The 15315-nt window shown below is 44.7% G+C and overlaps 1 protein-coding gene across 1 annotated transcript in view; it reads right to left on the reverse strand.

Annotated features, from left to right (window-relative positions):
* The window catches only part of LOC307200385 (transmembrane protease serine 11B-like protein), a 63831-nt gene that overhangs the window by 26983 nt on the left and 21533 nt on the right, over positions 1 to 15315 (reverse strand). The window contains exon 4 of the mRNA XM_079948928.1: positions 4775 to 4842. Coding sequence (XP_079805054.1) covers positions 4775 to 4842 — 68 coding nt within the window. The remainder of the gene's footprint in view (positions 1 to 4774; positions 4843 to 15315) is intronic.

Here is a 15315-nt window from a genome sequence, read left to right on the forward strand (position 1 = left end):
ACTGGCCATAACCATCTGGCCGGTCACTGTGAGACTTGATGAACCACCCAGTGTGGTGACACCAGGACACAAGGTGTGTTGTGCTAAATGTTACAAACTAAGGACTCTGTATGCAGGTGTGGAGTGTTGCTTATAAATTCTAGTTCTGTCCCAATCCAACCATTATTGAGTTGAGTCACCATACAATGATCTCCCTAGACAAATGTTGTAAAATGATCTTGTGAAAGTTCCTCCAAGAAGATAACACTGTGAGTTTCTGCATCCTGAAGAACTGGTTTTTTAGTATGATTTCAGGATGCAGTGCTTGGGTATTTTGTCCCGGGGAAACTCTTTTCATATGGCAGCGATCCTGAGGGTAAAATTAACTGCAGTTCTTTCACCTTAATAATAGCTATATGAATTGATGCGAAGAAACCACTCACACACCATCAGAAATCTGCACCAATGATACATTTGATGCGCTCAAGCCACAAGAAGGTATCCTTTGCATCTCAGAGGGAAGAGCAGCTGGATTATTAGGCAAACGACTGGGAAGAACAGGGTCAACAACCTCTTGAAGATACCTTCTAAATTGCATTCAATTTCTTACAAATTCAAAAGGCAGCAAGGTTTAGAGTAAAGCTGCTCCTTTTCCTTTCCTTCCTGGTCTTTCAAATAGACAGAACCAGTGTGCACAAGCAAAAGTTGTAACATTTTGCTTCCCAAAGTGTGTGTTTTAGGCCGCAAATGTAGGGACACTAGGAATGATCAGCGAGCAGGCAAGCAAAACATTAAAGTTTTCTTTCTCTTTCTCTTTCTCTTTCTCTTTCTCTTTCTCTTTCTCTTTCTCTTTCTCTTTCTCTTTCTCTTTCTCTTCACCCCTCCTTTCCTTCACCTGAACTTTGCAAGCATTGTTGTTGTTTAGTCGTTTAGTTATGTCTGACTCTTCATGACCCCATGGACCAGAGCACGCCAGGCACTTCTGTCTTTCACTGCCTCCCGCAGTTTGGTCAGACTCATGTTTGTAGCTTCGAGAACACTGTCCAACCATCTCGTCCTCTGTCGTCCTCTTCTCCTTGTGCCCTCCATCTTTCCCAACATCAGGGTCTTTTCCAGGGAGTCTTCTCCTCTCATGAGGTGGCCAAAGTATTGGAGCCTCAGCTTCACGATCTGTCCTTCCAGTGAGCACTCAGGGCTGATTTCCTTCAGAATGGAGAGGTTTGATCTTCTTGCAGTCCATGGGGCTCTCAAGAGTCTCCTCCAGCACCATAATTCAAAATCACCCATTCTTCGGCGATCAGCCTTCTTTATGGTCCAGCTCTCACTTCCATACATCACTACTGGGAAAACCATAGCTTGAACTATACGGACCTTTGTCGGCAAGGTGATGTCTCTGCTTTTTAAGATGCTGTCTAGGTTTGTCACTGCTTTTCTCCCAAGAAGCAGGCGTCTTTTAATTTCGTGACTGCTGTCACCATCTGCAGTGATCATGGAGCCCAAGAAAGTAAAATCTCTCACTGCCTCCATTTCTTCCCCTTCTATTTGCCAGGAGGTGATGGGACCAGTGGCCAAGATCTTCATTTTTTTGATGTTGAGCTTCAGACCATATAGAAATATTGAAATATTGCAAGCATTAGCCGATGGAAAGTGCTTCGTCATTCCTTCCTTTTCTTCAGATCAGGAGCGAGGAACCTTTTATGGCTGGCGGACCAGATCCTTATCTCCCCACCCCAGGTGGAGGGCCAAACTTGACAGGTGGGTGGGCGGGTCCACCCACCTGTCAAATCCCTTGATGTCCTGGTGGCATCAAGGGATGCTGCCCTTTGACGCTCCAGCAGTTGGGACTTCAAAGCGTAGTGCATGGCTGTTTGAATGCCTTTTTCCAAACAGACCTGTGCTGTTCTTTAAGCCTCCAGCTGGTGAGCAAAGAGTGCAGTTCTGCTGACCACTTTGCACAGGTGAAGGAAGATTCCACCAGGTTTGAACCCCTCCCTCCTGTGCATCAGCTGATGTCTCCCTGATGGACAGGTGGGCATGGCTTGAGGAAAATGGCCTCATGGGTCAGTTTGGACCCCCTGGCAGGCAAAGATTGGGTGGAAACCAGAAACTGCCCATCGCTGCTTTAGGTAAATGGCCAGTGCTGCTAGAACGGTACTGTCATCAAGTGAAAGAGAAAGCTAAAATAATCCCCACTATTCATTTGTCAGTCTACAGATGACCTCACATAGCTGCACGCTGCAGACTCGAGCAACAGCTGGTAAATCTAGGCTTGTACAATTAAAGTGGATTAAAGTGCTCTGTCGCCCTAAGGTGTTGCAACGACACCTTTTAAAAACATCCTTTAAAAAAAGACTTTTGGCTGTTATGGAAGTAGCAGGGAAATTCACCCGAGAGTGCTGAACGATTAACAGGAAATTATAAACGCCCGACAAGCAATCAATGTGAGTACAGAGTGAACGTTCGTTGTTGCAGAATCACAGAAGGTGGAATTGATTTCGAAGGGAAGGCCTATTTTTTTAAAAAAAATACTAATTGAGGAACAGTGTCATAAACTCACAGGAAGACAAATAAATGGGGGGGGGCACAGCCTGCTGAAGAAGTACAGCCAGACACCCTCCCCTTCTCAAAGCTGGCAACCATAGTTAAGTTGATCCTGTGCAGTCCATGGGGAGGGAGCGTTCAGCCATTGCTTTCTTCACCTGCCACAGTCAAAGCCCTTAATGTGTTAATGCAAATGAAATCTACGCATTTCAATCCAGGACTGTGTCACCTGCGGGTGACACAGAAATGACCTGTCAAATATAGCTATTAAGGGCTTATGGAAAGTGCTCTGCCAATGCCCGCTAGGCTGCTGCTTTGAAAAGACGGAACGAGGAAAGCTACACAGCTGTGCCTTCCTGGTATACGTTCAGTGGATTGGAGGTGCGGGGAGGGTCCTGGGGAATTATGCTGCCAGTGTAAGGAACTCGGGAGTTTATAAACATCTGAGAATAAAACTGATTTTAATCAAAGAGCTGCCAATTAAAATACAGTGCCCAGATTCATGATCTAGAATGCAATGCACATTTAACTACATTCTTAAGAATATGCTAGCTTGGGCTAGTCTTAGTCTCCTGGCCACCAAGTCTATATAGCACATATTTGCTACCTTCAGATAGGACAATACCATAGAATACAGTCATACCTAGGGTTACAGATGGCTCAGGTTGGGTGTTTTTGGGTTGCGCACCGCACTGAACCCGGAAGTACTGGAACAGGTTACTTCCAGGTTTCAGCACTCACGCATGCGTAGAAGCGCTAGATCGCAACCCGCGAGCATGTGCAGAAACGCCGAATTGTGACCCGCGTGTGCACAGACGCGGGCAGGGCTGCGGTTGTGAACGTGCCTCCTGCATGGATCACATTCGCAACCCGAGCGTCCACTGTACAAATACCATTACTGGCATTACAAGTTCAAATCCCTGGGATAAATTTAAAAGGGACAGGAGTGAGGCTGTCGAGGGTCACAAGGACATGTTTACACCGAACAAATATCTGAAAGGTTTTAACACATTTCAAACTACTGTCAAAAGGAACTGCCCACTGCCCAACTAGCAGCTTTGGGAAAATATGGAAATACTCCGGTCTTGGAAATTAAAAATGTTCATCTGTGTTACAGCACAAACTGGAAAAACTAGGTACCTCTCAGGAATAATATGTCAAGAGGAGAGGTTGCAATGATTAGGTTCATATGGGTTGAACAGGGAGGAGGCATAGGGTAAATTCCCCAGATGAAATATCACCTATGTTATCAACCTGCTAGGTGGCTTCAGTGTCAAACTAGGTGTGACGGTGAAGCTCTTTGTTATTGCACTCACCGGCATTACATGTGGTTTGTGGATTTAGCCGTCCTGCCTTGTTTTACTGATGACCCCCAAAGACTTGTGAAGCGGTCTTCTACAAATTATTGCAAAAAGGAGAGTAAGCTTTCCAGTCTGGTACACTAACGCAAGTTAAGTCATTTCATTTCCAAGGCAAATAATTTCCAAAGGTACCTAAAGCTGACAGTTGTTACAGTGCAGAGACATCTAAGGCCCTGCTGATGTGGGATCATGCAGAAAGATGTCATTCAAAGTGGATCCAGATGAGCAGTTTATAACCTTTCTACCACGCATCTGTACGATTCAGAGAGCCAATACAGATGAAAAGGACGCTGGAATGAGCTACCTTGCCCCAACATACTGTGGTCACCTGTACCATTCTGCTAAGTGTTGTAGAGAACTGTATCAGGAGCAGCTTGGTGGAATCCAGGCAACCAACTTAGAAGAAGAAGAGGAAGAGTTTGGATTTGATACCCCGCTTTATCACTACCCAAAGGAGTCTCAAAGGGGTTAACATTCTCCTTTCCCTTCCTCCTCCACAACAAACACTCTGTGAGGTGAGTGGGGCTGAGAGACTTCAAATAAGTGTGACTGGCCCAAGGTCACCCAGCAGCTGCATGTGGAGGAGCGGGGAAGCGAACCCGGTTCCCCAGATAACGAGACTACCGCTCTTAACCACTACACCACACTGGCTCTGCATATTCGCTGGCTGCCCCACTGATGAAGGCTTGATGCATCCCCCATCCCCATCCATTAGTTAGTTACACACACACACACACACACACACACACAGGCAAATCCACCTGCTGGCTGAGTCACAGGAGAATCACAGAATTGTAGAATTGGAAGAGGCCCTGAGGATCGATCACTCCATTCCCCTGCAATGCAGAGGAGGGAAGATTTTTGCCATGCCTTTGGACCGTGGTTTTACATACCTCACTTTGACAAGCCGTGAGCCTCTATATTTAGGCCTTAAAATGGAATTGTGAAATGTCTCGTACATCTGTTGGGAGAAAGCAAAAGTGTTCTTTTAGCAAAGAGAACTTAGGGTCATCCGAGGAACACCTCATACTAGTTCTGCAGCGCCACATTGCAGAGATATCCTCGGCATAGCTGTCAACTTACAGATTTGAAAATAAGGGACCAGCAGCCTCAAAAATAAGGGATCAGCAGCCAAAATAAGGAATTTTCCAGGCACAGGTATGTTCAACTTCTGAGCCCCTCCGAGCCAAAGGCAGAAAGCCCAGCCAGCAGCCAAACGAAACCTCAAGCGGTGGTTCCCACAGCGCAGCAACCCAGCAAAGGGGATGCAGCAAGGAAAACCACTGTCACCTCTCCGCTGGGAAGCGCTGAGCAAAGGCAAGTTCCCAGGCAACGCCGATGATTTGATTGGCACAAGGCATGCAAACTCCACCCCCAGTCATTCTTAGACTCCTTATTGGGTGAGCAACGCAGCCAAGCAACACAGTTGGAGCCTCCCTCCTCCCTGGCCGGCAGGGAGGGAGGGAGAGGAGCTGCTTACTTTGAAACCCGGGAAATTTAAGGGACATCATCAATAAGGGACAGCAGCAGGACACAGCACTGGGATAAGGGACTTTCCCGCCAAAATAAGGGACGGTTGACAGCTATGGTCCTCTGTAATGCAGAAAAAACCGTTTTCGCTCAGCTGAATCATACCTGCCCCTGGCTCCAGTTCAGCTGCAGTAGCACAAAGCAAGAGCTTGCGTCACAAACAGCTGCCTAGTTCGTCTTCATTTGTTTCTCAGAACCCCAAGCACTATTAAGAAGTAATTTTAGGAAGGCTACATTTCTCACGTGATTTCAGTATTTAAACTGTGCAACCCTATGCCTGCCTACCCAGAAGTCGTGAATTGGACGGAGCTTTCTCCCATTGTGAGTGTGTAGGCTTGCAACTGGGCTGAGCATTCCTGAATTGGATGGGTTGAAAAGGAGTGAAAAAGTGGATTGTCCACTGCTTCCAGAGTGGTGCTGTTGGACCTGTTCCATATCTGCTATTGGGTCCCCGGAGCACAGACTCACACAAAGCAGCAAAACGTCCTTGCAGGTTATTAACAGGGTTTTATTTGAAATGCATATATGCAGAACAAAGGTACAGAGCGATAAGCTCGCAACCTGCACACCCCAGTAAGGGTGCGCCCACTTTTTATACCCCTTAGAATGCATGGACACGTGTTTGCACATAAAACATGTGATTTACACTAATAGCAATAAGATGGGGCTTTGTTTCTTGTGTTACCCTCCTCCTTTTCAGTTCGCCTCCTCCCTTTCAGTCTCCCCCTGTCTGGGTTACAATAACACCCATTCAACTTTGCTCTTATCTTCTACCCGCCTAAGCCAGACATTCCAGAGAGAGAGAGGCCCATTTTTACTGTAACATCTGAGAGAGGAGTGCCATCTCACAGTGGCCCAGCTGGGAGGTAGGGGAATAAAACTGATTTCTCTCCCCCACCCCACCCCCAAGCCGATTTCCATTTTGTAAAATCAATTTTGGTGGGGTATAGTTGATGCGAGTATAGCTGATGAGCCTGATCCTGGAGATTTACAGAAGAATGAAGGTGTTTTAGGTTGCCTCTGCTCCATCCCCAGAACGCCCCATTTCAGGGCTGACTGGTTGCTGTCAACAAAAATACTATTAATGCTAAATTGGTGCCCATAGAACTTTTCACAGGTATAGCAAGGGCCTCTCTGGCAAATGCACCCCAAGCTGATGAAGATCTTCTCTTCCTACAGAAAGGCATCTCCACCCCATCCTAGCTCTTTCCAGCCAGCAAATGTGAGGGTTAAGATTGCTCTGTAAATGACCCACTAGCCTCAAAGCCATGGGTAGGCAAACTAAGGCCCAGGGGCCGGATCTGGCCCAATCACCTTCTAAATCTGGCCCACAGATGGTCCGGGAATCAGCATGTTTTTACATGAGTAGAATGCATCTCTGGATTATTTGCGGGGCATAGGAATTCATTCTTTTCTTTCTTCTTCAAAATATAGTCTGGCCCCCCCACAAGGTCTGAGGGACAATGGACTGGCCCCCTGCTGAATAAGTTTGCTGACCCCTGCACAAAGCTATCCATCTCAGACAGCGTTTGAGCCCAGTTCTCCAGAACTGAAATTCTCTTTGCTGGACTGGAATGTCTTCTTGCGTAATCTGTGTCCAAAAAGTCTTTTGCAAATGTTCTACCACTTCCTAAGAATGCATTTTCATTCATAGCATCTTGCCATTTGTTTTCTAAACACAAACAATAAATAAGAAGAAGCCTGCCCGTATTTTAGACATGTCCAGTTTTATTTGTCTTTTATCCAGTTAACTTGCTTTGCAACTTCTGTATAAAGTGATTTAACAAATGCAAATAACAACAACCAATTCATATAATCTATAAATTTAGTAGACTTGAATTACAAAACTCTCCAAACACTTTATAACTGAAATGTAGCCTTATGTCCCATATGAAAATGAAAATATTTCCTGTGCAGTTTTATTACTTTTCGATGACTTTTTATATTTATCCTGCTTTATACGAGTTCAAGGTGGTGTGCATGTAGGCTTACTCCATCTTGTTGTACAAAGTTTGCATTTCTGGTATTAATTATCATGAGACGGTTAAAGAAAAATTTAATATCAAGGGAAGACTTAAGAGCACAATCCTACGCGTGTTTACTTGGAAGCAAGTTCTACCATAAGTTCAGTGGAACTTATGTTCTAGAGAGAATACAACCTTAATGTTGAATCTGTTGTTTTTTTTAATGACTGCCAAGTCTTTTGACCATGGGCGTAGCCAGGATTTATCTTGAGGATGGTGGTGCAGAACCTCAGTTAGTTAATTATCTTTATTGATTTACTTGATGGGGGGCAGCTGCACCCCTGCTTTTGACAAAGATTCAGTTTCCTCCTCCCACTGCAAATTCCCAGGATGTCCTGGTCTGCAGAAAGGAGATAATAGCGCTTCCCTACTTAACAGTGTGCTGTAAGACTCCTAACAGTGAGGCAATGCAGTTTCTGGTACAGAAATGTTATTGCTGTTACTATGGTTTAATGGCCACCTGAGCAGCGGCTCAAGGCTTTGGAATGTTAGATGGAGACACGACTTGCTTGGTAGCTGAGGTGCTGAGATAAATTGCTGGTGAGTAATCCCAGGTGTCTTCTCAATGTATTCTTATCACATACCACAGCAGTTCATCATCTTGGTTTCATCTCAAATTGCACAGCATCCCTATCAACATAGGGATCATCCACACTCATTTTCCTCCACACTTTCTAGGCACAGCTTTGCACTTTTCCAGTCTTTACCCGAGTACTATTTTATTTTATTTTATTTTATTTGCCCCTCCACTTTCCCTGTGAAAACCCCACTAGCATAGCTAGGGGGCAGGGCGGCTGACCACACCGGGCGACACTTTTTTTGGAGGGCGGAACCACACAGCTCTACCCCTGGGTCAAGCCTGGCCTGGAGAAGAGAGTCAATTCTCTGCCCCTCTCCTCGGCCGAGCGACACCACACAAGGATGCTGCTGAGGTAGCTTTCTTGCGCCCATCCACAGTTCCACTCTCCATTCTTTAACGCTTTCTGCAATCAGCAGAAAACCCAAATTGCTGTTTGTTCTGATTCAGCATCAAAGAGTGGATTTTCCTGGGGAAAGTGAAGGAAGTTGGAAAAGTGCTCAGACTTTTCTAGACTTGGGCTTAGAAAGCACTGTGTGTGGATGAACCCATAGATGAACCAGGATGCCACCTATATATATGTCCTGTCACATAACCGCATGCAAAGGCGATTTTTTCGCTTTCTGAGCCACTTCGCTGCTTTCCAGACGGGGCTGCATTCCCCCCCTCTCTTTTTTATATTTCCCTAATAATTGTGACATTTGTTTTTCTTTAGGGCTCAGCACCATTCTACTCTGACACAATTGCAGGACCATCTCTCTAGAAGTCAATAGGGAGAATATTGGAAACATTATTATTATTATTATTATTATTATTATTATTATTTATACCCCACCCATCTGGTTGGGTTTCCCCAGCCAGTCTTTGCAAGAGGTGGGGAAAACTACTCAGGTACCCTCTTCAGAAAGATACTATGACCGATGGCATCAAAAGCTTCCAAGAAGTTGAAAATAATAAATAAGGATTCACCCGTTCTGTCTTCCTGTTGACAGATCCAATGTCACAGAGTGATCAAGGCAATGGCAGGCCCAAAATTGATCTTGAAATCATATTGAAATGGATCCTAGACTTGGCCAGACATCACCTCTTCATTAGAGTAACAAGCCACAGTGGACAAGGACGCTCAAGCATATTGATGGTCGGCTGGATGTAACCAAAGATCTTGTCCCCACCCTCAGAATACCTTTAAAACATCCATAAAAACTGGACCTGATAGGCATCTGAGCACCTCCACTAATTAAACTGCAGAGAGTCCAGATCATGGCAATTGGGAGCAAATTTACCAAACATTCCACAGCATCTCTCCCCAGGCCAAATTGCACAAGGCCATGGACTGTTGTCAGGACAGCTGACAATGAGAAGGCGCAATGGTGAAAATAAATCCCTCTTTGATACCAGCATTTCCATTGAGTAGGCTCCATAATGAGCTCACCTCTTAACGCACTTAATTGAACTCGTCACCAGTCTTCATCTCCTTTCTAACCATTGCACTGCAGCATATCCATCACTTGGGTCATCTTCATATCCATAGAGCAACTAGGTATTTGACAGGAGCATCACAGCAGCAAGTTCACCAGAGGACTCATTACACTCCAAGGGCGGACCATTTTAATAGTTCCCCCACCCGTGCAGGGAAGGAGAGCTGTGGAAAGTCTAAAGTTAAACAGGAAGTTTTCTGGCCATGGCAAGAGAAATCCAAATCAAGAGTTTGTCCTGCATGCCCTGGGTTAATGACATGTTGGGTCAGCCCCATGGAAGCCATGAAATCCTGTGTGAGGTACATCAGACCAGGAGAGAGTGACTGTCAGGGACTGGGCAGAGGAGGAATGGTGGAGACCGCCGCCCTATCTTGACCCCTCCAGGGAGGAGGAAGAGGAAGCCAGTATAGATTTACAACAGTGGTTTGAGGGAGGTCACAACTCAGAGGCAGATGATGGGAATTTGTCGACCTCTGAGCTAAACACACAGAAGTCAGGAATGGAGCGAAATGGGTTGGTGTATGCAGGGAGCGGGGCGGTAAAGCAGCATACACAAACATAACCCCTGCACACTTTTTGCTCTCGCATGTTCAGGGAGAGCAAGAGAGCAACAGCATCACAGTCCCCTGATCAGTTATTGTGGGCGTTTGAGGAAATTCAGAATGGCACATGATACAAAAAGAGAACCTTATCCCCTGTCATCCCTGGGGTTCCAAGTAGTTAACAATTTAGTGACCATTCATTCATTATTTCATTTCATTTCAAAAAAATTATAAACCACTTGATTGTAAAAAATAATAATCAAAGTGGTTTACAAAATGTAAAACAGTAAAATCAAGAAGAATTTACAACCCTGCTTCAAAAGACACAAAAGTTAAAATACAGAAACAGATTAAAATAACCTCCTTTACACATTAAAAGACCAGCCAAGAGGCTCTTTTAAGAATTTGTGTAAAAAGTAAAGGGACCCCTGACCATTAGGTCCAGTCGTGACCGACTCTGGGGTTGCGGTGCTCATCTCACTTTATTGGCCGAGGGAGCCGGCATACAGCTTCTGGCTCATGTGGCCAGCATGACTAAGCTGCTTCTGGCGAACCAGAGCAGCGCATGGAAACGCCGTTTACCTTCCTGCTGGAGTGGTACCTATTTATCTACTTGCATTTTGACGTGCTTTTGAACTGCTAGGTTGGCAGGAGCTGGGACCGAGCAATCCCATCACAGGGATTCAAACTGCTGACCTTCTGATCGGCAAGTCCTAGGCTCTGTGTTGTGTTAAAAAAACCATCAGTCATGTTGCCCATCACCACCTCTGCTTGCCCAAGACTTCCCCAAGTCTGCAGAGTGCATTCTTTTGATCATTTTAGGAAAGTATTAATCAGTTGTTTTATACTTGCTGCTCCAAAATTAGTTTCCTGTTCAAATTCTCTGACACACGCAATTACTTTATCACTCTCTTTCATGTCTTCTTTCTATCCAAGATGAAGAAGACTTTTCATGCCCTCGTAATTTTAATTGCCTTTGTTTGTTCTTCTTCTAATCTTAACATATCCTTTTCAAAGCAGCGCAACAAGAACTGCAGCTTTATTCGAGGTGTGGCAAATACAATTAACTTACACAGATTTTTGTGCCAGTACTGTCACTCTTGTATAAGTCAGTTAAGTTTGCTACACGGCAATGCAAGTATTTTGGTTCTATTAAAAGTATTTCCTAGTCAAATAAAAGTCCCAAGTAGGTGCTTTGTTTTTCAGTAGGTGATTAGTGCTTTCTCAGGGAGAAAACTGCAACTCAATTTTTTTTTTCTGTGTGGCAACAGTAAACGCAAAATACAACCCTATTTAGGTATGTGAGGAAAGCCGTCTCCCCCACCAGCCATGATGCTTCAGGTCTGCTACTGACTTCCTATATAGCCATGGTGGTGGTTTAAAGTGCAACAGGGGTAAGAATAGGGAGTTGAATCACACTCCCACCAACCTGTAACTTCCCAACAAGCTTTTTTTTTAGTTCATTCATTAATTCATTCTCTCTCTCTCTCTCTCTCTCTCCCCACACACCTGCTCCTGATGGGACTCAATGACCTGCAATAATTCTTGCCGAGAGAACAACCAAGTTTTAAAACAGTGCATTTGGGGCAGAAAACCAGAGATGGAGGTGAGTTCTCCTTCTCAGCTGTGCAAACTGGCCTTGAAGCTCCTCCACCCTCAACTTTATAGGGAATTGACAGCAGCCCCATATCCGGAGCTATGAGGAAGTGGCCATTGTAAGTCAGTATGGAACTACAAAAACCTAGTGTAATGCAACAAGTGTCTGATATCATGAGTACAATTGGTGCTGTTCATTTATTAATTTAAATTTAATTGGATTTTAAGTGCTGGTTACCCAAGTGCTCATCTAGGTCATAGACTTAATTGGCTTCTGATGGGTCCCATTCCAAATAGATAGGTTGTATCTGTACAGTGTGGCATTATCTGACTGAACGAAGTCTAACTTCACAAACACAACACCACAACCTCATTAGTGGTAGTAATAATGTTTCTTCCAAATAACCGTGGAATGTTAATAACGCAGACGGGGAAATGAGTCATTCTGAATTCCTTCTCAAAAGTAGCATCTGAGAAGACTACTGTAATGGGATGGTAGAGATAATATCATCTAGTTGTTCCTTATTCATTAAAATGCAGTTCTGTTCTCCTTGGGAACTGGATCACAGAGTTTCCTGGTGATTTTTTAAAAATTTTAATTAAAAAAGTTAATAGACGTACTGTGCTCTTTTGAAGTGACAACTCAAAGAGTTTAAACATAAAGCAGTTTAAATATGAAAGCTTGCTTTTGAGGTTTGTGAAGCTAAGAGATATATAAATCTGTCTTGGCATAGTATCAGCAAACCAGGGAGAAAATATTTTCTTATAACCTTACTATGAGCTCTCTGTTGCTTTAATGGTTACATCTATCTTTTGATATCATAAGGTGGTGCATAGGTTAGGATTCAAAACTGTGTTGGGAAAACTGGAGAAGGAAGAGATAGCCTTTAATATTAACCTATGATTGAATTACTAAAATGAGGTTTGTCAGAGCTCCACCTGTTTGTAAGTTCAGGGTCAGAGCAGGGAGGTGTCTCCCCAAGCTGGATGAATGAGCAGTAAAGTACTTTGAGGGTTCCCACACACACACACACGCAATCCGGAGGCATATAAATTTGATGAAATAACTAAACAATAAAAAAACCGGCAAATGCAATTCAATGTAAGCAAGTGCAAAACATTCTAATTTCACATATCTTCTCATGGGGTCGGAACAGGGGCTGGCTGACCAGGAAGAAGACCTTGGGATCAGAGGGATAGCTTGATAACTTGATAGCCACCCAAAACTGTCAGATGGGCAGGGTACAAATAATAACTGATGGTGAAGATGTTGACCCAATGTGCTTTAGCTGTGAAATATGTGAATGCTGTGCCTAGGGATCATGAGGGGAAAGACGGAAAATAAAACTGCCAATATAATAAAGCTGTTATATATCTGTGGTGCAGCTCATAGGACTTCGGGAAACTGATCCTTCGGTGGAATGCGAAAATGTTTAAAGTGGCTCATGCTGCTGAAGAAATGGAATTACACCCACTCCCTGCTAATGTCAAAGATTTGGGACCACCCCCAAAAAACATTGAATAAGCAAACAGTCATGGTGGGCATGCTGGCTCCATGTTAGACCCAAATTGGGCCTCTGAAGCCTTGTCTGAATTGGCCCGTAATGACTACAAGCTACAACTGCTCAAATTTTCTCTTGTACACAACTATTAAAAGTGTGGGTGTCCTGTCCTCTTTGTCACCTGGTCACCCTTCAAATCCTGGTAACGTCCAACAAGAAGACGCACCCTTCTTTAACATTTGCATTTTATTTATATTATTTACTCTGCTCTATATTATTCCACTAGGGACATGGGTGGTGCTGTGGGTTAAACCACAGAGCCTAGGACTTGCCGATCTGAAGGTCGGTGGTTCGAATCCCCGCGACGGGGTGAGCTCCTGTTGCTCGGTCCCTGCTCCTGCCAACCTAGCAGTTCAAAAGCACGTCAAAGTGCAAGTGGATAAATAGGTACCACTCTGGCAGGAAGGTAAACGGCATTTCCGTGCACTGCTCTGCTTCGCCAGAAGCGGCTTAGTCATGCTGGCCACATGACCCGGAAGCTGTACGCTGGCTCCCTTGGTCAGAAAAGCGAGATGAGCGCCACAACCCCAGAGTCAGCCACAACTGGACCTAATGGTCAGGGGTCCCTTTACCTTTACCTATATTATTCCACTAACTCAATTCTGTACACAGGGCACGAATGACATTGGTCGACAAAAGAGATCGACATACGTGCACACAACTGGCCAGCTCCTTCTTGCAGGACATTACCAGGATTTTATCGGGGAAATCAACCATGTGAGTTGTTACCTGTGCATGAAAGACTGTATGCATGTAGGCACCATGCAGTCGGCTATCTTGTGGGAGTGGCGAATCATGGCCAGAACACCAACACACAGGGAGACTGCTGGCTCAAGTCTCTATAAAGTATTGACCAAACTTGTCTAAGACTACTGAAAACAAGTGATGAGCTGCCATACTAGGGTGTGCAACTTAAATTTTGGGGTGCGTTTAAGGGCTGAAACTTAAATTTTGCTAATTTCTTCAGTGACAGGCCTTAAAAATATGTTTTTGCGAGTGCTGAATTCAAAACTTTCATGATTGGGCAAGTTTAGTTTTATGATGAAGAAGCCCACAAACTGCTTTCGGAAAACCAAAGGATTTTGATTTTACCTTCTGAAAATGTCAGGTAATGCTTAATAACAATAATAATAATAATAAGGTACAACTGCATTTATAATTTTTTTCTGTGCAATTTTACACACATTTTACTAAACAAGCAAAACTAAGTTATATTAATGTAACCAAAATCTCTTCTGAATTCCTAAGTCGTTCCAACTTTTTAGCACCCCTCATATTTTGGGAAATTGAAAATTGAAAAATCTAGCACGCCCTATTGCCATTTGCAAACCAGCCCTTAGAGAAACAGGACTTGGGAGTTTCATCTAATGCAAGATCTGAGAGAGATGAAGGCTATATGCATGCTTAAATGGGAGTGAGCCCAACTGGAGACAGGGACAATAATAATTCCCAGTACACATGCACAGGACTGAGCTTATAAGGTCTAGTTTCACAACATTCTCTCTACTCCTTGAGAGAAGGATCTCAGGTGATAATGAAATAATTATCCAGGTCAAGAAGATTTATAGCAAGAGTACCTGTGACATTAGGGACGCAGGTGGCGCTGTGGGTTAAAGCCTCAGCGCCTAGGACTTGCCGATCGAAAGGTCGGCGGTTCGAATCCCTGCGGCGGGGTGCGCTCCCGCTGCTCGGTCCCAGCGCCTGCCAACCTAGCAGTTCGAAAGCACCTCCGGGTGCAAGTAGATAAATAGGGACCGCTTACCAGCGGGAAGGTAAACGGCGTTTCCGTGTGCGGCTCTGGCTCGCCAGAGCAGCGATGTCACGCTGGCCACGTGACCCGGAAGTGTCTCCGGACAGCGCTGGCCCCTGGCCTCTTAAGTGAGATGGGCGCACAACCCCAGAGTCTGTCAAGACTGGCCCGTACGGGCAGGGGTACCTTTACCTTTACCTTTACCTGTGACATTAAACATATTTGTGCTGCCTTTAAAAATGCAAATAAAATCAGCGTCGGGAGGGGGAATATAATTATTGGAGCACCAAAAGCACGGTGGTGGTGATTTAAACCTTTCACCCCCCCCTGCTGCAGCCCTGAGGGATATATCTGTTCTGTGGAGCTGGTCTTTTC

This window comes from Podarcis cretensis (genome assembly GCF_951804945.1).
Source record: "Podarcis cretensis genome assembly, chromosome: 13".
Taxonomy (NCBI): domain Eukaryota; kingdom Metazoa; phylum Chordata; class Lepidosauria; order Squamata; family Lacertidae; genus Podarcis; species Podarcis cretensis.